At 40.7% G+C, this 24767-nt stretch overlaps 2 protein-coding genes across 31 annotated transcripts in view; one reads left to right on the top strand and one right to left on the bottom strand.

Moving 5' to 3' along the window:
* The window catches only part of CALD1 (caldesmon 1), a 225761-nt gene extending 212582 nt beyond the window's left edge, over window positions 1–13179 (top strand). For 21 of the 30 annotated variants that reach the window (XM_085570013.1, XM_085570018.1, XM_085570012.1 and 18 more), the window contains 7 exons: window positions 4882–4925; window positions 5031–5109; window positions 6408–6539; window positions 7477–7572; window positions 10086–10166; window positions 10392–10425; window positions 11523–13179. In XM_085570013.1, coding sequence (XP_085426139.1) covers window positions 4882–4925; window positions 5031–5109; window positions 6408–6539; window positions 7477–7572; window positions 10086–10166; window positions 10392–10425; window positions 11523–11554 — 498 coding nt within the window. In that variant the 3' untranslated portion in view covers window positions 11555–13179. The remainder of the gene's footprint in view (window positions 1–4881; window positions 4926–5030; window positions 5110–6407; window positions 6540–7476; window positions 7573–10085; window positions 10167–10391; window positions 10426–11522) is intronic. The other 9 variants (XM_085570030.1, XM_085570029.1, XM_021552045.4 and 6 more) reach the window with 1 other exon arrangement.
* Window positions 13180–13856: 677 nt separating this feature from the next.
* Window positions 13857–21778, bottom strand: LOC110482638 (aldo-keto reductase family 1 member B10). Its single transcript, XM_021552049.3, has 10 exons — window positions 21599–21778; window positions 20734–20901; window positions 19649–19765; window positions 18921–18998; window positions 18324–18446; window positions 17039–17145; window positions 16731–16812; window positions 15631–15714; window positions 14677–14759; window positions 13857–14351 (listed from the first exon to the last, which is right to left on the bottom strand). Exons 1-10 carry the CDS (start codon window positions 21692–21694, stop codon window positions 14309–14311), a joined length of 981 nt encoding a protein of 326 aa, XP_021407724.2. The 5' UTR covers window positions 21695–21778; the 3' UTR covers window positions 13857–14308.
* Between the last annotated feature and the right edge of the window lie 2989 nt (window positions 21779–24767).

Below are 24767 nucleotides of genomic sequence, written 5' to 3' on the forward strand. Positions count from 1 at the left end.
AATTGGTGATACTCTACAGATTCCAGTGCAGTGTCTGTGGGTGGCCAGCGTAGATATGTAATGTTGTAGAAGTTCACACCCGAAACTGTTTCTTGGCATTCTGTGGTCAAGAGCTGAGGGGAGAATAATCTCAGTTTAATAACCTGATGTGAAACTTGATGACAAAATCCAGCTATTAGAAGACACTCTATTTTGTTACCTTTAATTTGGACTGACTTCCCAGGCTGGTCTCAGCTGCTTGGCACACAGCTTTCTCACTGTCTGCCTGCACTGCCCAAGTTATCTTTTGATTTGTAAAGCATCTGGCACAGGTTTTCTCCTGTGATGGATGCATTGTCTCAGATCTGCCATGAGTCATGTGAGAATCCCAAATGCACAGTTGTGGGTGGGTGGTTGGAATTAATACTGAAAAAAGGGAGGCTCAGTATAAAAATAATGTATGGTACATGTGCACATTCTGACTTCTCCTGGGTAACAATCTGGCAAAGCACCTTTTTACTCCTTCCATGTCCTTCCTGATTTGATAAGATTTTGGGAATAAGGAGAAGTTTATAGGAGTGGCTAAGGAAAGCAGGGTGTGCTGATTGCTAAGAGAACTACAAGAACAAAGAAAAGAAGGGCTTAACAGAGCAGTAGTGAGAAAGCTGTGTGCCAACCAGCTGAGACCAGCCTGGGAAATCAGTCCAAATTAAAGGTAACAAAATTTACTGTCTTCTAATAGCTGGATTTTGTCATCAAATTTCACATCAGGTTATTAAGCTGAGATTACTCTCCCCTCAGCTCTTGACCTCAGAATGCCAAGAAACAGTTTGGGGTGTGAACTTGTACAACTCAGACCTGAGAGACAAAAATGTGCAGCTCCTCTCCACATATGACACAGCTCGTGTATGCCCAAATGTAAATTACTTATATGAACATGGACAAAATATGCATATCTGCTTATATTTAGGAAAACCTGCTGTGATTGTCTAGTCTGGCCTCTAAAAATCACAGTGCTGCCAACTCCTGTTGTTTTAACTGGTAAATACAGTGTTTCCCTCAAACCTGACACAATACTTCAGCAGAGCTACCACAGTGTGGAGTCCTTGCAGTGACAGCACGAGGGTTGGTTCCTTTTGTGGGGACAGTGAAAAGAAAACATGCCAAGTAAATATAGGCCAAGTTCATCCCTAGCTCAGGGACAGAAGCAGCTTGGATTTCTCAGGGCTGTGTGGACACCCTGTGGGCTGCAGTGGTACCAAACTTCTTTTCAACCTCTGTCCTGTATCTTGTTATTTTTTTTAAATAAGGACAAAGCCTGGAACAAGCTCTGCTGCTCTCCCATCTGCCTCTAGCTTGTCCTTTCCCTAACTTAGTTAATGCAAAACATGATTCATACAAAGAATTACATTAAAAATCTTTGAAAATTTTGCTTTTCAGACAAGTTCATTCCTCATATTTTCTTTGTGAGAGAAGGTTACTGAGCCCTTGTATTCTCTTTTCTGGGTTAATCAGGAGAGAACAGTACTAAGCCTCCTCTTGGGGGTGAACCACCATCACTAGAGAAATGCAAAAGCAGTTAGGTGTTGAGGGGAGGGAGCAATGGCAGGAGGCTGGGATTTCCCTGTATTTGGAGGAAATGTCTCCTGGGAAATGGGCTGATGTGGCAGCCAGCACTCTCTGCAAGGCATTGCTGACAGCTAACCCAGAAGACAGAACTTTTCAGAGACATTTTTTTCTTTAAAGACCTGTCTTGTCCTATCTCATTATTGCTCTCAATACCTGACAGCTGGGGCAGTGACTGGAAAGAATTAGACTGCACAAAATCAGTTCTCCCTAGAGGAGCTATTCTTGAGGCAGAGGGAAAACAGAATGGTAAGAACAGGATATGTGACATTTGTTTTCCCCCATCTTTGATGCTGATGGCAGCACTTGAGTCTGGTAGGTAAACTGAACTAAATTGGCACACTCTGTTCAGGTGCTGCTAACAGCAGGAAAAAGCATAACTGTGCTCAATGAAGCAAGAGACTGTGTGAGCCACTCAGGGAGGATAAGGAGAAGCCTCTCCCAGGGACTACTGCTCCAGTGGATTTCCACCAGGTCCTTCCACATGTTGGATATGACGCAAAATTAAAATACAGGGTTTTGTGTGATTGTTTTTTATTCCACTTCCTCCTTGACAAAATTTTTTAAGATAGATCCATTTAAAAGTTTCTGTTGCATAATGTCCAATACACAGTTTAAAACTCCTATGAATCAATGTAACCTTTCTATGAAACAAGTTTTACTGGGAATATCCAATGGCTTTTGTTTCCCAAGTCATGGTCTCATATTGTGTGTTAACTAATTTTTTTCTGGCCATAATTTAATTAGAGGCTGGCAGGTTGACTTTTTTGAGTATGTGTGTGTTCTAAAAGTATTCTACAGTCACAAAATATGCAAAATACATAGTCCAAGCTATTTAACAAGATCCTGATAAGATGAATGTAGTAAAAAAGAGTATTTTTATTTCCTGGCCTGATACTGAGAAAACATCTTGAATTTTATGGTAACCACCTTGCTTTGCCTGTTTCTTTTACAGATCTATTTTGTCATACTGTTTACTGTATGTGCCAAACGTTTTAAATTCTTTGCATGGAGTTTGTATGATGTGCAGTGGGTAAATGACCTTTAGGTGTTGCTGTACAGTCTAAATGTGTTTGACTTCTCTGTTGAATACACATGTGTACAGGTTTGTTTGCTCTAGGTGTATTTGATGTCTGCTTCTGCTGTCTTTTGAGGAGGATATTCTAGAATAAATCCTCACAAAAATGTGCAGAAGATATTTTATTCTTCCATGCAAGGCATCTGCTTCCTCAGCCAGAGGGCCTTGCTGATCTCTGAGGGTTTCTTCCTAACTCTTTCTTGTTTATTTTCTCATTTTGCTTTTCCATTTTCCTCTTCTGAACAGCCCCTGACTTTTTCCTGATCCCACAGCTGGTGCTCTGAGAACCACTGTTACCAGTGGGGAAAGAATGACCCCACTTTTGTCCTTTTATTACAACCACAAGAAAAATGTTCCTTTTCCTTCCCAACTCTTCCACCAATTCCCACTTGAGCCCGCTGTGCAGAAGCATCTCTCCTACCTGCGCATAAAAAGAGTGTGAAGATTCTGTAAATGAATTATGAGGCAGTTGCCTTGAGTCCTGGTTCTTCGAGAGAGTCCATATTTGTCCTTGCTGCTCACCAGGGTTTCACTGATGCAGCTGGGGACAGTCTGGGGGTAAACTTGCTCTTGCTGGAATAACTCACCATTTTGCTGCATTGCTGGTTGTGACCCAGAAATCAGCGTTGGGGGAAACTTCTACTGTACCATAGCAGAAGTGATGTGTTTTAAGTGATCATCCATGTGTTTGGTCACTTTTGAACCATTTACCTGCTCGTTTTGTGGCACTGCCAGCTGCACCTCCTCTGGGTGAGAGCTGTAACCTTTTCCTGCGGGTGTGCAGGGCTCCTGCTCCTGCCGGTCTTTTGCTGCCACCTTGTGACATCCTCCCACTGAAACAGGGTCTTTATCCTAGCAAAGCCCATCTTTGTGCTCAGGACTGCCTTTAGCTCGTGTTTTGGCAACTAAAACTGGTAATGGAAATGACTCTATAAATTGTATGTACTTTTTGGAGCTCTAGAGGTACCTTTGAGCTGGATGGGTGGTAGCTGGAATTCCTCCAGTGAGCTCCTTTGGCAAATTCTGCGCTCAAGTGAACTGCCTGCTTGCAAGGGCTTGAGAAATAAACTGTGCATGCTCTTTGATGGGATTGCTGTGGGATTTAGTATTCTGGGATAGCCTGGGATGCTGAAGGCACTGAGGAGAACCATTTAAAGCAATGGCTGTCATTGCCTTGTTTTAAAGGCATGAATGCCAGAGCAGTCACGGTTAAAGTAAATTGGAAATGGAGAGCCCCTGCTGAGACTGGGGAATCCCCAGGAATCCAGCCAGGCTGATTGTTAATCATTTCAATCCCCTGGAGCTGCTTGCATGTATTTTGCTTTTAAGTGAAATTGTAGAGCCTGGCATGAGAAGTGGAACAATGCAGTGTTGATAAGACTTGAGGAAGTTTGCTGAAAATATTTATTGACCCAGAATACAAATAGATGCACAAACTCACCATCCCCCCACCCCACAAAGGGAAATGTTTTAAAACTTCATTCAGGGACGGAGGTTTTTTTTTTTTTCAAAGTATTGAGAGATTTGACAGGAGTCATATGAGACTTTCATGAGTCTTCCTCCCTGGAAATGTCACAATACTTTCCTATTTACAGAGTACAAAATAGTGATGAAATGTATACCAGCTTGAATAATAACAGCTGGTAGATACTGATTCAGCAGTGACCCTGCCTGAACATGAGCTGGGTTTATACTGATGGGTTTTTTGGAGCCCAAGTTTAAATGGATCATGTCCTCCAAATACATGTGTAAGGGAGGCTTTGTGGCTGAGCTCCAAGCCTGGCCTAGTCTGATCTCTCAGCTCAGAAAATTGTTGTTAAATTTGCTGCTGCCTCAAGAGATACATACTTGCTCTTGTGTGGGAGATGTGGGGATAACATAGGTTTTGTGCATATCAATCCCTTCCATGAGATAGACTTTCCTCTTCTTTCTGCGTTGTTCATTTATTCTTTTGTTATGTATGAGGCTCTGAAGAAATGTGTAAGATGCAAACATTCATGAAAATATATCCATTTTTATGAATCTGTAGCATAACAGGCTCCTATCTATGAAACCTTTGTTGGGTCTGTGAAATTTCTCTTGGAATGTATCTCTTTCAGATTGAATTTTTTGACATTTAAAATGACATTTCAGACTGACCTTGCACATGCTGACTCTACAAACTTTAAACTTAAAGCTTTTGTTCCTCTCTTTTCTAGATAGAGGAGCGAACAGAATTTTTGAACAAATCTGCTCAAAAGAGGTAAAGCAAAGAAACAGTAAGTTCAGTTCAAACAGCAGTGTCTAAGTGGAGGGAATAATAATTCTTATAATTCTTGCTTTTTTTTTTTTTTCGTACTTCCTATAGTGGTATGAAGCCCACCCAGACAACAGCAGTTGTCTCAAAGATTGACAGTAGACTTGAGCAATACACTAGTGCAATTGAGGTAAGTTAATTCCAGTAAATTGATCTAGTTACTAATGGCTTTGGGGCCTTTAATCATCCTTTGTTTTGCTGTTCAAGCAGGGTTTTTTTATCACAAACTCTTCTTTAATGTAGGAACCAAGCGCTTGAAGGCACATCTATAACCAACATCTAGAGATGTATCTAAACAAAATCTCAGATTTGTGTCTTCCCTTTCATGCTGCAATTTACTGTTTTGTAAGCTGGCAGTAGCTTTGGAGGGTTCAGTCAGCATCTTGAGTGGCAGTCACATCCTCTGCTTGGCTGATGAGAGACCTGTCAGCACAGAGCTGATTGTTATCCTGAACAGAGTTCACCTAGCAGCTTATTTAGCAGAACAAGGAGCTGGCTGCCACCTCACAGTGAAACTCCTTGGCAAAGACATACTCTGCAGAGAACTAGTTAAGCAGGGACAAAAGGGAAATCAAAATCACATTAAAATGCAGAACCTGGCCTCAGGTGATTTTGACAGCTGTGCCTAAGAGCCAGAACTGAGGGTTTTTTCTGTCCATAGTCCAAGGTAAAATAGGAGATTGATACTACTGTATCCAGCTGCCTGACTAAAATATTTCCTTTGCTGAGTTTCTGATCTGTCCACAAATTGCCAAAATCTGCCTTTCTTTGCAATTAGAGAAGCAAAGCATCAGTCATACAGATTATTATCCTCATCCAGTCTATGATTTGTAAAATGTGCAAGAATTTTGAAGAGAAGAAAGAGGACTAATTTGGCCTGGTGTTTTTAGTAACCGTGCAAAAGACACATTTGCACCCCCCCCAAAAAAAACCACCCAAAAACTCCTACCCAGTTCTCCACTCTTTGAAAGAACACCTTGTTTCAAACATAATGTAATTGCTGAGATTTACCCCTAGAATGCTGAGGTTCAGTTGTCTGGAGCAGATGGAGCTCTGAATCTGAATGACAGAACAGAATCCTCTGCAAAAGGATTCCCCTAGCTCGGTCCCTGAAGGAGCCAGGCTTCCAGGAGCCAGGTACTAACTAAGATTTCAAAGCCTTGGAGCAGTTGTGTGCAGAGCTAAGGTTTGCCATGGGTTTTAGAAAGGCAATAAACACAAAAATAAGGGAGTGCCACTTTCACAGCTGGTTGTATCAAATCGGAAAGGGGAGAGAATCTCAGTGGCACCTCTTGAGCTGGGTACTCCTTCTCATCTTTGCATGATCAGTGCTAGAACCACATAGAAATGCTGCATTCCCCAGAGTCAAACCACCCTGCAAATCCAGCTCTTAATGCCAAACACCAACTGGCCCAAATTTTTCCCCAGGGCACAAAGGCTTCAAGACCAGCTAAAGCTTCCGACCTTCACGTTCCAGCTGAGGGCGTCCGTAATATCAAGAGCATGTGGGAGAAAGGGAATGTTTTCTCATCAGCTTCTGCGGCAGGAACACCAAATAAGGTATGTGTTTAATTTTCTGAGTGATTATAAAGAATTATGCTCTGGTCCTGACCTTGCATTTGTGTTTCTGTGAGTAAGCCTGTGTGTTCCTTCTCATTACTGGTGATGAATACCCCAAAGGATCCTGAAGACCTCAGAAATCCACAAGATGGTGTGACTGCAATATTGAGTATAATGGAAGAATTTAGTGACCTACTGAGCTCAGTTATGAGACATTCCAGAGTCACATCAGATATCTTAGAAAAATACATCTGGGTCATTCAAGCAGAGTACAAAGAAATTCTTTGAGTAGGGCAAAATTCTTTTGGGAAGCAGAAGAGCTTTGAATAGGCAGGGTAGTGATGATATTTTCTAGATAATTTGTAGAAGTATTTGTGAGACCTTTATCTTTTCTGTGTCAATCCTTAAGGCAACATTTTCTTTCTATAAATTGATGTGAGTTGCTGGGCATTTATCATAGGCAAAAGGATGAGCCATGGATTGAAGTGGGTTATTGCAGATGGTAATTAATTTTTAGCCATTTGTTCTAGCCTTTTAAAGATTTAATGTTTTAAATTTTAGACCACTTCTCTATGGTGTACTTATTTTTAAAAAAAAATAGTTTAGCAGAGAAAAAAAGTAGATTTGAACTGATGTCTCTTCTATTAAGCTAAAGATTTTTGGATTTGGGCTTGTAGTAGAAACAGCCTGTTTATGACTGACATTTATTACTGGGGTAGCAGTAGAGATGTTTTTTTGTCAGTCCAGGTATATAATTTTTGAAAACTAGAGAGCAGCAGCACTGTATAATTAATAGGGACAAAGCCTTCAGAGCACACAGGATGTCTCTGAGCAAACCATAGGCACAGTGAGGACCTCTATTAAACCCAGGCTTGGCATGGCAAACAGAGCAAAAGCCATTCTGAAAGTCTTCTGATTGGATTTTATCATTTTGCAGGAAACTGCTGGACTGAAGGTTGGTGTCTCCAGTCGTATAAACGAGTGGTTGACCAAGACCCCAGAGAGCAACAAATCCCCTGCTCCAAAACCTTCCGTAAGTAAACTTGGAACAAACATCTCTTCAGTAGGTGGGCTCTCTCCTGGGGCAGAGGGTGCTTCCTCCACCAGCTGATGGCCTGTGGAGGAACTCTGCTCTGTGTCCTCTTGGCAGCTCACAGCCCTCTGGCTGCTGACTCCTTGTAGTCAGAAAATGGGGAGAGGAAACAAGGAAGTTCTCACCGTAAAGCTCAGAGAAGCATTTATCTGGTGAAGGACGACTTTAATTTGCCACCTGTGTGAAAGGCTTACCATTAATTTAGAAATTACCAGCCACAGACCCCAGATTGCAAACTTACACACACTTGGAGTTTGGCCCTTGCCCTGTAAAAATCTTCCAAGTATGTTTTAAAACACAACTGAAATAATTTAGTTTTTATGAGCTTAAATATGGCTTTTAATGAAGGCCCTTTAGCCTGCCCATTAGTTCAGCAAGAAGCAGAGCAAAAAATGTTGTCAAGGTAATAAACTGGGAATGTGGGAAGCAGCAGAGTGGAAAGGAGCAGGAAGAGGTAAATGTGGGGTGGGGAAGGGTAAGGATGGGGAATAGGAACATAAATATCCATGTGGAGAATCATTTGTGATGTTAATGGTTCAACTTCAGGATTTTGTTAAAGAGCTGGTTTCTTCCCATATAAAGCACATGCTTTAATATGTGCTAGAGTATTATATTTAGCAATAAACATACATAACACACTGCATATATGCAGCTTTTTCCTGCCAGTTCACCTGCCCTTTATAAAAAGTGCAGCCTGAAAAACACTTTCTCAATTCACACTCCTATTTGTCCTAAAGAGGAATTTGAAATTTGCAGCATTGTCCACTGTAGAATCTGCCTCCAGATTTTTCTCTTATTCTTTTAAGTTGCATCTTTTAGACAATGTAAAACTAATCTCTTGTTTTTCCCCTCAGCCAACTGTTTCTATCTATGTCTTAATCTCCCTCTTTCTCAATAGATTGTTTTTTCTTCTTTCAATGTCTCTGCTTGAAGGAACGTGTCCTCCTCCTCTTCTTCTTCTTTGGGGGTCTGTTTGCTAAGTTGGTCAGGTAAACCTGTTTATAATTGACTATGAAGGTTTATATAAATCTATAATGTGTGATTTTTACTTTTTTTTTAGTCAGGCTAAATCTAAGGGAAGCCTAGAATTTCTTATTTAGCAAATAATTTCTCACCCTCATCACATTCCACCAAAGTTAAGAAATGTTCAAAGTTTTTGTGGTCATTGAGATTCTTCTGGATTTTGGAAAAAATACTGAATTCAAGGCACAGCAAAGATTTCAGTTTTACAAATCACAGATCCCAAATTATTTCAGGGCTATGGAAGAGGATTTGTGATGATGTCCACTGCAAATGGCTTTGTGATAAGGTCAAAATTGCTTTCTTCCTTCCTCTGTTACTACTGAACTGCCTTTTCAAAGAGCAGAATTGGCTTCAAGTTTTAATCATCAGCAACCCTGTGTGGCTGCAAATTAGGATCCGTTCTGGAGGGTCTCTGCTGGGTGAAAATATCCCTTGCAAGAATCTAATTTCCATTTATCACTGAGCATTTTACAGGTAGAAATTCTCATTTACCTCCATACAGATGGCTACTACAAAATCCTGGAAGCCATGCAGGACTTGAACAATTCCTGAAAAGGAGACTACTTATGTCCAAAATTATTTGAGTCTCTTGTTTGCCATGCACAGAGATAGAGATCAATCCATCTGCCCAGCAGATGCCATTTTCATTTGCAGCCTTCCTTTTCCCCAAGAATCTAATTGACATTTTTATGGAGCTTTGATTAAACTCTCAAAAATACACTCAATTTCAGAGATTACTACTATTCTTTAATCACTTTACCTCATCTGATTTTTTTAAATCTTGTTTTGTGGGGTTTTTTTGTGTTTTTTTTCTTTCCTCTTGTCAGGCTAGTGATTGGCACATCCTAAGGTTGCAATGGATGCAATGGAAATTTAAATGGATATATGGATATGAAGGACTACAGTGATAAGTGCTGAAATCTGTATTTAGGGATATAGAGTAGGATCTGCTCTTTTGTTGTTATTAAAACTCCAGCTTGGTTTTTTACATAATTTTAAAAATAAAATATTTTTATTTTGATGTAAAATAACCAAGAAAAGCTACTTCTGAATTCCTCCCTAGCAGAAATACTTTCCCTGAAAAAAAAAGTGGGTATTTTTTCTACAAAAAATAGGATATTTTTTTTCTAAAAATATGAGGGTGCAGTAACTCTTCACTACACTTCCTAAGTTTAATGTACTGAGTTAAGACCAGTCTGTGCCATATGAAATAGATGCAACAGGATTGGTTGTTTTTCTTAAAATATGGATATGTGTGGAGTTATTTTGTGAAATATAATTCTTTATAACTCATAGACAATGCAATGTTTACCTCTGGTGGATATTCCTCAACTTCTCTCATGAGGAAGTTGCATTCTAACTTTTTCTTTAACAAGTGAAAATAAACCTGAACTAATATTGATTTCTGTTTTCTGACATTAAAAATACAGGATTTAAGACCAGGAGATGTATCTGGCAAACGTAATCTCTGGGAGAAGCAGTCAGTGGAGAAGCCAGCTGCTTCTTCTAAGGTAATAACACTTCTGGGCAGTATTTAAATTATAATATTCTGCTACTAACCCAACTTTTTAATCTAGAAAAGAAAGCACAATGAGGTTCAGAAAGCAGTGTATCACTTTTATATTCCTGTTTGGCAGAGCTGTGTTATGTGTGGACATCTGTTGATGTTTTTTTCCTGTTATAAATAGCAATGTTCTTCTATATGGGGTTTTAATAATGTGTTTTTGCTTTTTCAGGTATCAGCTATGGGGAAAAAATCAGAGACTAATGGTAAGTAATGCCATAATGCATACATTGCACTTGTTTCTATAGTTTAATACATATTATTACATCTATATAATAATATTATACACATAATGTTAACATAAACCATTATATGCATATTTAATAAAATAATACATACAATATTTGATGATATGCACATGATAATACAATGCAAACATTGTAGTACCTATTATTATATAGAAACATTGCTACTTTTTGCATAGGCATACCTGTGTTTTAAAATTCTGCAGCTGTTCAGGTAGATGCCAAAACCCCCTTTTTGCCTTTGCCTTTCAAAAACTCCATTATAATAATATTGAAGCATGAATGCTGAGAAACTTCATTTGCTGGAGCTGTGCACTGGTGTCTTTTCAAGGCAAAAATAGTTATGCTATTGTCATTTTGAAACCACTAGTTGGTGAAAGACAATTTAGTTTTACAGAAAGAAATCAGCAGAATAGTCCTCTTAGCTTTTTGTTTTTATTTTAACTTAAAGCACTCCAAATAAAGCCAATTAAACTAATTGTATGGCTAAAACCAGTGGGGAAGAATGGAAGATCATTGACCAATTTAATATCTTTAAGGGTACTTTGCAGCATCCTTCGATTCTTTACTAAGAGTGAAATGACCAAATAGAGAAAAACTCCTTGTTTTCCACACTTCAATATGTGCCCACACATTTTTAGTAGTTTTATGTAAAGGCAGACATATGGTACACCTGTAAACTTTTGGTTTTGGTTTAGAGTCACGCAAAGCAGAATGGTTTTGCTCCTCTTTGTCTTTTTTCAAACCAAAGTGTCACGAGAGGGGTTTTTGGGCTGGCTCAGGGTTAGTGCAGCCCTGCTCCCATGGGAGGTGTTCTCCACCCACAGGAACAGTCCCAGCAGAGGAGTTTGGACACTGCTGAGCAGCCTCTCCTCAGAGGCTGAAATCCTGATTTTTGTCCTCCTTGGGACCACCTCAGAGCATCCCCAGTGCATGAGCAGAGCAGCACCCAGCTCATGTCCTGCCTTCTTACATGTTAACCTAGAGAGCTGTGCCTTTTCTGTTCTAGAGAGGTGTTTGGGTTGTTTCAAGGCATATTTAATCTGTCTCTTTCTCAGCAGGTTTGAGACAATTTGAGAAAGAACCGTAGAAGGCCACTAAAGACGCTGGACCAATCAATTTTGGGGGAAAAAAAAAAGGAAAAAGTGCTAAATTGTTCTTTTTATATTTATGTTTATTTACCAAAATGTCTTTTTGCATTATCCCAGTTAAAACCATGTATATTAGCACTGTATTTAATAATCAGTCTAGACATTCATCAGAATAGTACTGCCTTTGCACAAGAGCCTTTATTCCTAAAGAAACCCATGCTGTGAAATATATAGACTCTCCTACTGACAGCCATAAATATGTATCTGAACAATGATTTCAGCTGGCATTACAGGTCCACCCAAAACACATGTAAAGTGAAGTTGCTTGGGAAAGGTGTGCAGCAAACCTATCAGAAGTCTTTTTCTTTCTGCACTTTAGACTAAGGCATGGAAGAAATATCTTTAGTTGACAATGTAATATTTTCTGTAAGTTGCCCATGTCATGAGAAATACTGCATCAATAATGTGTTTTATTTTTTTTTGTTTTATACTTTTTTTAAGTATCAATTTTTCCATTCTAGTTTAAGTTAATACCTAAATTTGGATGATTATGTTAGCTGACAGCGGTACTGATATTTCTTTTTGTTGTTAGTGACTAGTAATTGAATGCAATCTAGAATATATATACACACATAGCTTTACAAGGTTTAGCCTAAAGGCACTACTAATGGTAGAATGCTTTACTATGTGCTAGAGTATTATATTTAGCAATAAACATACATAATTAGCCAATATCACAGCTTAAAAAAATAAAGACAAAATCACACACTTTTCTATAGTAAGATTTCATAATTGTCATTAGAGGTATGGTGAGATAAGTATTAAAAAATTTAAATGTCTGTTGCCCAGTAATGGGTAATTAAAAAGAAAGTATAGTTTTTAAAAGAGGAAAAGGTAAGGGTATAGAGGGTCAAAAATAGGTCACTTGTATAAAACATTGTAGTTTAATTTATATAAAACTACCATAATTAAAAAGAAAAAAATGTAAACAGAGTTGGAGCTTGTTTCAAATGACTGTACACTAAATCTTGCCATCCATCAGTGCTGTACACCAGGTCTACAAGAAATGAAGTAAACCTCTATCTTTGTGACGCTTCTTTTTACCTCTCTCTCCTGAATATCATATTTACAGATGTTTTCATTTGTATATAGTAAACACATGGCTCTAAGACGTCAGCTTGGTTTGAATTTACATGCCATACAGTTTAGCATTTACATCCTACAGTGTATGGGTGGCATAAACTGAGCAACTCAAGTAGCCCCTAAGCATGTTGTTAACAGCTTTGTGGTGCACCAGAACCCCCAGGACCTCCCTTATCGCCACTTCCATATCTTACAGCATCTGACTTCTTCCTAAAGAAGTGTAAGGTTCTATTTCAACCCAAAGCTGGGCTCCTCTTGCTTGGCTGAAACATCTTGTTTACAAATAGAGATGCACAAAGTTATCTGTAGGGGGTGAAACTGTGCCTACCATTGTCTGTGAGTTGTCATGGTTTTTGTTTGGGGGTTTTGTAAACACTGCTCTGAGTCTTTCAAATACATCTGATAGCTGCAATAAAAACATTTTGTTCAAACAATATATTCTGCAACTGCATTTGAAATAAATGGAACATTTCCATCAGCAGCCCCGTTTGTTAATGAGCAGGAATGGACCAGTTGTTGTAAGTGGGAAAGAAATTGTGCTAAGTCCATGTGAAATAAGGTGAAAAAACCCTAAGGATGTCCCTCTTGCTGCCACAAACCAGCCTGACTTTGGCCTAGCAAAATCTGTCTGAAAATATTTTAGAGCAATTAACTGTGAAGCTGTCTCAGGGTTCACTTTGGTGATTTTGAAGAAGAATTTTTTCCCGTGCTTTCCTCAGATAAAACCAGCCTGTGTCTGAGTGTAATATTCTGGGTGCTGCCAGCAGAGTTGCAAAAATCTCAGTTTATGTTTGAGACTCCCAGTCTGATGTTGGAGTCAGCCCTTATGTTCAACTGGCTGGGTTTTACTGTGAGTTATCCCTGCCCATGATGCTTTCTTCAGCTTTCCCCAGGAATCACACAGGAGCTCAGTTTCTAGGAATTCAGAGGAAGGGCTGTGTGAGGCAACAGTTACAGCTTTCCTCTTTAGGTCCTAGCTAGAGTACAATCCTGCTTTGAAGAATAAGCCACAAAGTGATCTGTATGTCCTGTCCTCATACAGAAATGATAGAAACTTATTTCTATCTGTATTAAAACTTGTAAAACCCTAGACTTTAGAAAAACATGCCAAACTATAAACTATAACTATAAAACAGTTTAAGGATTACAATGATCAACTTCTGTGGTTAATAAACTTTATTCATATAAAATTTTAAAGTATTAGAAATACTCTATGAACATTACAAATATATAAAAGCAATGTAATTAGAGCATACTTTGACAGTGACTCATGAGCCGGTATGACTGACCACACTGGAAGTAACATATAAAAAACTCCATGTAAGTTCCTGGTTTTTTGTTAAGCATGTTTCTAATTAAGGAAGACCAGATAAAAAGGAAAGGAAAAGACATTGTCTTTTCACTACTAAACAAAACCAGATTTCTGCTAAGCATCTTTACAAAAACCCCACCCTTATTGCTGTATTCTTGTATCAGCTAGTGGTCTCCTCCTTAAAAAAAGGAGGAAAAACTAACTGCTCATAACCATTATCAAGTACAGAAGAAGAAGCCAAGATCAAGCTGCAGAGCACATCTAATCTGGAAGAAGGTCCTGCAGGAACAACCTGCATTTAATACTCTGCTTTGAAGGGGTAGTCCTTGTGGTTGACAGCTCTGAAAAGAGAAAAACCTTGTTATTCAAGCATGCAGAAAGTAACCTGAGCAGCATTTCCTTGTGGCAGTCTCCCTCCCTCACTGCAGAACTCGGGTTCTGCAGCTGTCATTGAACTGAACACAGGCCTGGAGAAGCCCCTGGAACACCAATGTGCTGGAGGGAATGCTCCAAATGAATCTCCCTCCTGAAGATGCAGGACATGCCTCATTCAAGTTTGAATTATGAGCTCTCCCTGGTTTTGGTCATGTATGTTTTCAATACGGGGGGAGTGAAAATACAGACAGAAATAGGACAAAGGGATAGTAAGGATAATAAGGAACGTACTGGATCACTGGAACTGCCCTCCAGTTCCTGTTAAAACTGAGGATGACATCCATCTCCTTTTTCGACAGCTCAAAGTCAAACACCTAGCAGGAAAGAGGAAAAAAAAAAAAACAAAACCAACTCTTTTTACTTGGGTTCGTGAATAGTTAGCTCCTAAGTGTGCTTCATGCACACACTTAGGACTTGAGGAAGGAATGCATTAAGTAGAGTTAAGCAATCCTCTTATTTCTCAGGCAAATAAGAACCCTTGAAGTCATCAAGACAGTCCTGTTCTTTCTGAGGTGCTGTTCATAGCAAGGTCTTACATTTATGGGTAGCTGAATCCCAACACCACTGCACTTTTGTGTTGTAATGCACACAGAGAAGACTTTAGGTGCTCAGGATATGTCACAAATACTGAAACTGAAGGTAATTTTCTGCTATGAGAGAGAGCTACTGAGTAGCAACTTCAAATAGTTGCCTCACAGTTATTCATCTGAAGAGTTCTTGCTGGGTTTTCACAGGAAAAATAACTCCAAACCCTCTCACCGTGAATTGAAAGCAACACAGAGGTATTATATAAGGTGCCACACCTTATGAGCAAACTTATCCAGCTGAACTTCACTGCCAAGGGGAGCCACAGCCTCACAGTGAGACAAACTCTAACAGGTCTGCTGTTTGTTCACAGCTTGTTCCTTTACACCCTAAGTTAACCTTTTCCCCAAGGGCAAGTCCAAACCTGGGCCTCCCTTTCTGCAGCAGCAGGGCTCAGACAACCCTGGTGTAACCCATTTCTCTCCTAGCTGGAACAAACTGCTTTTTCCCACATGGTTTGGTAGTGCTGAGCCCCAGTTTTCAAATCTCTGTACCCCTCTTCCAGTGCCTCAGGTGCTGCTTGGAAACACAGAGGGGCTATGGCTGTGGGTGCCTATCCTGCACAAAACCAGCCAGCAGCATTTCCTAAGGGATCTTCACCTTCATGTTTTCCACAACACGGTGCGGTTTGTCAGATTTGGGAATGACAATGATGTCTCTCTGCACCAGAAAGCGGATCAGGACCTAGAAAAGAACAAGGAGGAGCATGAACACTGAGGTCCCAAGACATCTATTCAAACACATTTTGTGGATTTTTTTTTTTTTTAATCTGTTATTTATTTTTCACTCTTTGAAAAACTACCACTTTGCATACAGGAGTTTGAGATGCCAGGATTTGCTCATGTATTTGACAGAAGACTGGCAAACTGTAATTTTTTTTCTAGCCTATGTTGTTTCAATATTGTGGCTTTCGCAGGATTTGTTTTGTTTTTGTTTAGGGTAGTAGCAAGGGGAGAAAAAATATGATGCTCTGGTATTATGTGAGTGCTCAGACTCAGTGAGCATAATGACACTACATATAATTTGGGCTCACAGGTAAGTACCTCATGAAGGTTCAGTTTTTGGAAGTCCATAAAAGGAAAAGCATGTTTACAGAATTTAAAAGTTCCCTCCCTGAAAAAACAAAACAAAACAAAACAAAAAAAAAAAAAAACCAAAACCAAAAAAAAAAACCAACCAAAAAAACAACTGTTGCATACAATGTTTTCATCCTGCTCTGCCTCTCTTAAAATATGATTATCTTTGATTTCACATGAACATGTGGCTTTGTTTGAAGTGCAGCTTCTGCACACCCCAGGCAACAACTAATTTGTGTGACTAACAAACTAATAGAGAAAAAAAAAATCTTAAATAATCAATCAGCTTTCAGTAATTCTTTGTGAACACAAGCAGATTGGAGGCAATCAAATATGTCTCCAAATTACTTCTGAACAATAACTTAGCTGGAAAAAGGAATAAAAAATTAGGAAGGTGGACACCTGAGGTAAGCACGTACCATTGCTGATCAGTCCAACCCAAAACTTGGCACTCAAGACCTCCGTGAAAAGATCTGATAATTTTTATGAATGCTGTTAAGAACTTGGGAAGAATAAAGAGTGAAGTTGAGCCCCATTATAATGTATCTCTAGAGAAAGTAGCATCTACTATGACTGGCCTGTAAGACATCTGAGGAGGAAGAATGGTTTGCTCTGACAATTTACCTGGGCAGGGCTTTTATGATGTCTGTCTGCAATCTCTTTAATCCTGGGGTCATCCATAAGCGTGGGTTCCCCTGGCTTAGCCCTGTTAAAAAATAGAGATGATGGTAGTAGAAAGGTGACAGCTTCCCTGTAGGAGCCTTGCATCATGTCACATAGTCTGCATCAAGACATTTTAACTGTATCATTTACCAATATAATAATAGTAGTAGTAGTGATAATAATAATAATAATAATAATAATAATAATAATAATAATAATCTTCACAGCTGCAGTGTTTTGTGTGCAGGAAGGCTGCAGAGCTCTCTTACCATGGGCGGTTAGGAGAGCCCAGGGGGCTGTATGCTGTCACAGCAATCCCTTTGGATTGGCAGTACTTGACCAGCTTCTCCTGGGTCAGGTATGGATGACATTCTACCTGCAAGCACAGAAGGATGTTTGATCAAAGAGGCAGACTTTGCTGAGCTGCAGAGCATGACATTTTAAATCCTCTTGAGTCAAAGAAAATGGGAAGACTTGACTTCCAGCATCACGACTCAAAGCTGTTTTATGAAAAAGTTGTGAATGTCACAGCAGTATCTAGAGGCTTAGCAGAGAACAGAGCTTTCTCATGCTACATATTACCCACAGAAAGCAAAAAACAGATGAGTGGAAGTGTTATCTGTGTGGAATCTGGGAAATGAGCCTTCTTGGACTACTGCAGGGCAGGATTGCATCGTCAGAGGGCCAGCTCAGAATGCCTCAAGTTTATTTTCTGCTCTGATGCACCCAACCTCTCCTTGCCTCAAGGAGCCTCTCTCATTCCTGGAGAAGCTTGGGGAGATGATCTGAGCTAACCTAAGGAAGCAAGTCCGTGTTGCAAATAGATGTTTGGGTAAGATATCCTGAAAGCAACAGGAGATCCATGGGGATGCTGCTCAGCTGCCACAAGCCATGTCATGACCACAGGGCTGTGTCTGTGCTGCTTCACGTGGCCCTGTGCACATACCCAGCTGTATCTGAACACTGCAGCTTCACTACCAGGCATGGTGACATGAAAAATGTGTACAGTAGTTAACTTACACCTGAGCTAGTGTGGGATTTCCTTGGATATTCCCCATCTGGAAGAGATGGGCATTCAGCACCCTCAGCTGCATGCAAAGAATTTCTGAAATGGAAGAAAATCAGAATATCCCTAAGCTGCTGCTGTCTTGTGATTAAGTTCATGAGGTATGTGGTAAGAATTTGGTATGTAATTGTACTCTTCAACCTCCTTTCTGTAATGGAGTAGTTTATTTTATGTTGAGAAATGAGAAAGTCCTGTGCATCTCTGTATAGTCCCGTTCTGGTGCAGAAACTCCCAGGGGGATTTTGTTGAATATATTTAAGATTACTCTAAATATGTATTATTTATATAGAACATGTGTATTATATACTATATTAATTTGATTATGTATACACACACACATTCTAAATACACTGAGGAATACTTCTAAGTGGAAGGTTCCAGCCTCATGGAAAGGGGATCTAGACAATCCTTAAAGTACCTTCCAATCCTAATCCATTCTATGGTTCCAGACTGCAAGGTTAGCTGAGGAATGGAAACAAAACTCTCACCTGGTTCATTACAGGCTTGTGCTTCAGTCCTGGCTTGTTCAAGATTCTTTCAATCTGCTCATGGTTAAAGTTGGAGACACCAATGGCTTTTACCAAGCCAGCATCCACCAGCTCCTCCATGGCCTAACGAGTAAGGACAACCAAGGTGGGTGTGAGTTGGTGGCATTACTGTCAAACGACATTTTTTAATGTAGTTTTTTTTTTTATTTCTCTCAGGCTTGTGGCAAATGAACAAACAACTCATGATGGATTAGATTACATAAAGGTATCTCAGTTAATAAAAGAAAACAGAATCCTAACTGTATGAACACCCAGTAAATTTACCCAGCCACACTTAGATTCACCTGAAGGGCTGGTTCTATTATTGTGTGTATCCAGATACTTCAGGAACAGCACCTACAGTTTTGATAGCTTCCTTCTCTTTAGCCTTACTAAAAACATCCCCTTCTTGCTCCCCAAAACAAGAGATACAAGCAGGTTGAAATACAATTTTGTGCGGCTGTCCTTCTCACCCAAACATACCCCTCAATTTCATTTTGCTCACAGATCTCTATCTTCAGTGCTGATACTTGCTCTGAAGAGCAAATACTGACTTACCTCCCACGTGTCCAGGAAATCTGTGTCACTGGGAATACTGTGACCCTTCTCATCCAGAGGCTGCAGCTCTTCACCAGCCTGTTAAATCAAGGCACATAATACACAAACTTTTTAAAATGTTGAATTTCCTACAGAGTGCTAGCACTTTGGGCTGCATTTACAGGCAGCAGGTGGTTTAAACATATTGCATAACTAAAAGTTATGCTTGTCCATTAGTATTCTCTTTTGGATGAGGGCTGTATTTTGCAGAACCAGTCCCTGCATGCAAAGAGTGTGGGGATTAGTAATAATTATGTAACTTTGGCAGGCCTGGAGAGAAGGGAACTGACACTCCCCAGCCCCTTTATTTTAGATTATTATTTATGTAGACTGGGTGAAGAAACACATTCCTTCTGTGCTATGCTTCATTTTTCACTACTGGTTACTTCAGACCAGGCCAACATCCCCAAAAACCTAGATGTCCCTGCTGTAACCAGAATCCTGTGCTGGCTGCCAGACGACCTGAGGGACTCACACTAAAACCTCATTCCAACAGGCATGAGAAGCCAGATCCCTCTGCTAAAACACACCACTGCTTCAGTGACCAAATTCTTCCTACCACCGGGATCAGGGAGGAGCCAAATGAACCCCATATCCCAGCTGTGTGATGAAGATGGGCACAGCAAAGATGAGAGAATGCAGCATGCTCCTGGGTAGGTAAGGAGGAAAGGTGTGAAGAGCAGGACTACCTTGTATCCCATCGGGAAGTGCATCAGGTAGAGGTCCAGGTAGTCCAGCTGGAGTGCAGCGAGGCTCTTTTCCAGTCCTACCTTAACCAGGGGCTTCTCATGGAATGTGTTCCACAGCTGTGGAAAAGACCAAGGCCGAATGTCACTTTACAGCTCCCACAGGGCAGACCGGGGGACAGATGCTTCTCACTTGGAGGTCTGGGAGGAAAGCTCCCTCCCCACTTAAGTCAGTACATGAGGATGTAACATTTCACTATTAAGGCAGGACAAACATACCACAAGGCTGTCATGAAGGTGGAGTCAGGATTCCCACTTACAAGAAGATAGTCTCAGATATAAATGTAACAATCTGGCAAGTGCATCTGACACAGCAAAGCTCTTAGTGTTACAACTATTTTTTCAGCCTAAATTTTGAATATTGAGCAGCTCATAGGTACCTTCTTTCTGTCCCTTTTAACTGTCCACATTGAGGACAGTTATCAATTTTAGTTCATTTTTGAAATCAAAATCCAAATTGTTTAAATAGAAGAACAATATTGTTAAATTAAGCCAAATTCTTTAACAAAAACAAAGCTTAATGTAGAAAATCTTAGTTAAACACAAAGTGTTCTGGTTTTGCTGGTGAAAATCCCACATGATAAATTTATTAGTTGAACTGTTCTTTTTGCTAAGGAGCATGTCTGGGACAAGTGGATGAGATAAGGTGTGGTGGTGTGAATGAAGAAAACACCTATAAAATACTTTGGTTTCTGTTCCCTTTCAGGATTACCATTTATACATGACAGAGTTTTTAAATGTCTTGCTTATCACTGATGAATCCAGACAACTGTCTTGCTTTTTTTTTTTTTCCCTTATCTTTCTTGAGTGTATCCAATTGATAGAGGTAGTATCTTTCCTAAGTTATCAGCAGTTCCTGATAAAGCCGAGTCCAGATTGCAAATACAGGATGGGACTTTTAAGACACAACAAGAAAACCATGAAGTGAATGTCAGAGAAGGGAATAGGTCCCTATGTTACTTTACAGGTATAACAAGGGTTTCTCTGCAAGAAAAGCAAAATACCCCAATAATCTTGCATCCTTGTACCTTAGTAACAATGAAGAGCTCTTCCCGATTCACAGCTCCCTCCTTGATCTTCTGCTGGACTGCGTTCCCTATTTCATTTTCATTCTTGTAGAAATAGGCGCAGTCGAAGTGGCGGTAGCCGGCGTTAATAGCAAACTTCACCACTTCTTCCACCTTTCCCGGAGGAGCCTGAAAGCAACCAGAAGCCGGTCATGGGCTCTGCCGTGTCTCCTGCCAGGTCTCAGCGCTGTGACAGCTGCTCACAGTCCCCCTTTCCAGCTGCTCCTGGAGTTTGCTCATCACCTGCCTTTATCTGAAACCCCACGGAGTTTCCAGGCACGGCAGCATTTCTGCAGGGAGCGGGCACACAGCAGAAAGGAGTTTGTTTCTGCAAGCCTTCCAGCTCTGCCACCGCCAGCAGCGCAATCTCCGCTGCCATTTCGCCTCTTTGCTCCCTGTGCTACCCAAGGAGTTTCGCCGCTTCACCTTCCCCAAATCCTCCTCCCAGACCGCGACCCCATCCCGGAGTTGCGAGCCGCAGCCGCTCGCTGTTTTTGGTCGGTTTCTCTCGCTTCCCCTCTTCTATTCTGTGCCTCCTTCCACCTTCTCCAGCCCCTAATTTATATATATATATTTTTTTTTTTTTTTTTTTTTTTTGCCTTTTCCCCCTTGCCTGCTGCTGCCCTCGCCGCGCCTGGCATCCTGCCCGGTTACACAAGCGGCCGCCATCGGCCGCATCCTGCCCACGCAGGGCACGGATCCCGCTTTTAGAAGGGTAGTGAAGGGTAGTTCTTTCTCTATTTTGTTGGTTTTAACTTTATTTCGCATCTCGGCATCTCCCTCCGGATGCCCACCCTCCCTCCCTGCCTCCCTCCTGCGCCGCTACCTGCCAGGTGCCCAGCCCCAGGGCGGGCATCTTCATCTTGTTGCTGAGCTCCACGCAGGGGATGGCCACGCTGCCGGTGTCCGTCGGTCCGTCCATCGCTCGGAGCCCGCTGCCCGAGCCCGCTGTGAGGATCGGAGCTGGCCCGGCCCCGCCTCGCCCCTCCCCGGCTCGTCAGGGGCGGTACCCACGGAGACACCGTCAGCCTGGGGCTGCCGAAAGGTTGGGCGCTCATTCGGGTGTTTCTTGGCGTCGTGTACAGGAAATATAAATCGCGCCATTTCTAGTATGACATATGTGATATTATTTATTTGTTAGAATATACACATTTGTATTCGGAGTCCCCCCCCACCTGGTGTATATTAGAACACAATTTACAAGTGAAAGGATGTGACTCGGCCAAGACATGAGCCATGTCTAGAGAGATACGGGGGACCCCAGGCGCTGATCATCCCGTGAACAACCCAAGATGGATATCATGGAAATCCTCGGGCAGATACATGTGAATGCAGCGTTCCCATAAATTTCAAGGGATTCAACAACTCGGGACACTGAATTATTCTTCTTCTTCATCACCAAAAAAGAAAATCTTATTAACCTATAGACTCTGAATGGAAAAAAAAAGACTGGCTGCCGAAATCTTGGCCTCAGGTGGAATTTTCCCTATAAAAACCACTTGTGCCAAGATAGAGATGTGTGGGCATAGAGGAAAACCTATGCTGAGGCCGACTTCTTATTGCACACCCAGGGCCAACCCCGGGCTCAGCTCTGTTCTTTCCTTGTGGCTGGCTAGATAGAATTTGATTGCAAAATAAATATTCTATTTTTTCATTTTAATTTAGCCAGACAAATTTTCATTTATAACATTGGGAAGGAGCAAATGTCTCAGCAGCCAAGCTGGCACTGTGCACGCATCCTGCTGGGCTGTGGTGGAACCGCCACCCCTGGAAGCTCTCAAAAGGTGCGTGGATGTGGCACTTGGGGACATGGGTTGGTGGCAGACGTGGTGGTGCTGGAGATTTGACGACTTTTGAGCCTTTTCCAACCCTAATTGTTCTATGATACTACAGCTGAGAGAGTCTGTTGGCTTGCCAGGAGAATTTCTGCTCCAGGCAATAGGTGCTCATTGGAGGATTTTCTCCAGGACTGAATTTTTCATATTTTTCCTCAAAGATATTAGGCTCACCTTTTGTTCACAGAGGAATTCATTAAATTATTCATTCATTAGCTCATTTCTGCTTTCCCTGTGTTTGCAGAGGGGTGGGCTCCCTGCTGGACCATCAGTCTGTGTGAAGGAATCTCTTCCCTGGCCCCCAGTTAAAACTTCAGCCAGCGCTGGTAGGGTGTCAGATGCTGCACATGGCATTTGTGATTACAGCTTGGGGTAATCACAAATTAACGGGGTGCTTCAGTCCAAATAATCCCCCTGCTTTTTGCACAGGGTGAAAAGTTGTCATAGTTGAGATGGTCACAATACAAAGCAACTCTTCACTTTCAAAAGGCTTCAAACCCGTTTTTATTATAGTATACATTCTTACAAAACTCAGAAGTTTACACTTTACTCATTGGTCAGGAAAGACAAACAAAGTGCTTATTGGAATAGGCAGGTGCAGGTTTCTCTTATTTATCCTTCTTTCTTTCTTGGTTTCTGTGTCAATGACCTTGGTAGGAAATTCTTTCAGGGGTAAGAATTATCAAACTTCTCTCTGGCTCACAGAAGTCACTGCAAAACCTCTTCCACAAGAAGTGATATTTAAAGGTGGCACTAGACTGTAGAGTGCAGTGCCTCAGAAATCAAGAGCCAGAGCCTGGAGGGACTGGGCTGCTTAGCTGGCAGCTGTCTGGAAGAAAAGATGCTTAACACCATTATGCTGATGTTGAGTTCAACACCCTGCCTCAGGCCTCTCACCTGTCACACAGACTTTGTGTTTAGTTGTGACAGCAGAAATGCTTTGCTGCTTGAGTCTGCTTTTTTTGCTTTTCCTTATATTGCTCTAAACTCCTACTTGCTCATTTCTGATCCCTGACCACCAATTTAAAAGCTGTGGGAGTTCCACTGGGGTCATCTTGTGTCTTGTACAGTGTAAGAATTAAATATTTTATATTTAGATTTTAATGTTTGCCTACCAAAATATAAAAACAACCATGAATTATTGAGCCAATAACTGTGACGTTTGGTGTGATTTGTTAAAATTGATGTGCATTTTCATTATTTAAACTGCTTTTATGGGACAGTATTTTCAAGTTGGTTAGCAAATGCATGTTCTTTGTTTAAATATAAACAGAATCTCTTCCTGGTTTCCTTGGCCTGGTTTCTAAGCCATTGGCTTAACCAAGCTTTATTGTCATCTTTCTGTTGCCTTGGATATCATCACACATTCCAGAATGGGAAAAACAAAACAAAACAAAAACCACAAACCAAACTGATATGAAGTAGAGACAGAGAAGCAGAGAATCAGATTTTTCAAAATGGCTGATAATTCCCATATAGTCAAACTACAGCAGTGAGAGGAGATGTCCTCTATTGAAAACAAATATGAAAAACCACATAGATTAAAAACCCTACCCAAAACAAGAAAAAGACAAAGCTACTGTGTGAGATGTGATGAATTTGACAGAAAGAGATGTAACAAAAAAAAAAAAAAGAGAAAAGTCTGTTGAGATTTTATACATTTAGTAATGGTACATTGTTTTTGAGGTCAGAAAGGGCCACACTAATCTTCTTACACTGATCTCTAATTACATTGGAAAGATTTTATACCAAGCCTATGTCATATCCATCTTTCTTAATTTTTTATTAAAGGCACTTGGGTGCTAGAGCAATAGGAACTGACTAAAATTATGTACAGAATAGACTAGGAAATGCTGAGATTGAGCTATTAATTGCTGTTTAATGCTTTAATTGCAATAAATCTTGGTCTGACAGCTATAAACCCCACATAATTGCCTTTATTTTTTTTTTACCCATTTGTTTAACAGAGCCATCAACAATTTTCCTCCCTATAAGTCTTTATGTGAAGACATTAATGATTTTGGAGTGAACTTCCTTCAGGCCAGGGAGGAGCAGGGGGAGATTTTGGCAACTCAGCCACAGCATGGGCTGGCAGAGGAGAACTGCTGGAAAGTCTCTGTAACGTGTACAGGCTTTCCTGTTCCAACATTTTTGTTCTGA

This window comes from Lonchura striata, chromosome 1A (assembly GCF_050655825.1).
Source record: "Lonchura striata isolate lonStrDom1 chromosome 1A, ASM5065582v1, whole genome shotgun sequence".
Classification (NCBI taxonomy): domain Eukaryota; kingdom Metazoa; phylum Chordata; class Aves; order Passeriformes; family Estrildidae; genus Lonchura; species Lonchura striata.

Excerpts from the sequence above, each read along its gene's own strand:
- LOC110482638 (XM_021552049.3), bottom strand. The coding sequence starts at position 21,694 with ATGGACGGACCGACGGACACCGGCAGCGTGGCCATCCCCTGCGTGGAG. Across the intron at positions 20,902-21,598 it reads TGGGGCTGGGCACCTGGCAG|GCTCCTCCGGGAAAGGTGGA; the intron begins GTAGCGGCGCAG and ends GGTTGCTTTCAG. Across the intron at positions 19,766-20,733 it reads AGCTCTTCATTGTTACTAAG|CTGTGGAACACATTCCATGA; the intron begins GTACAAGGATGC and ends TCTTTTCCACAG.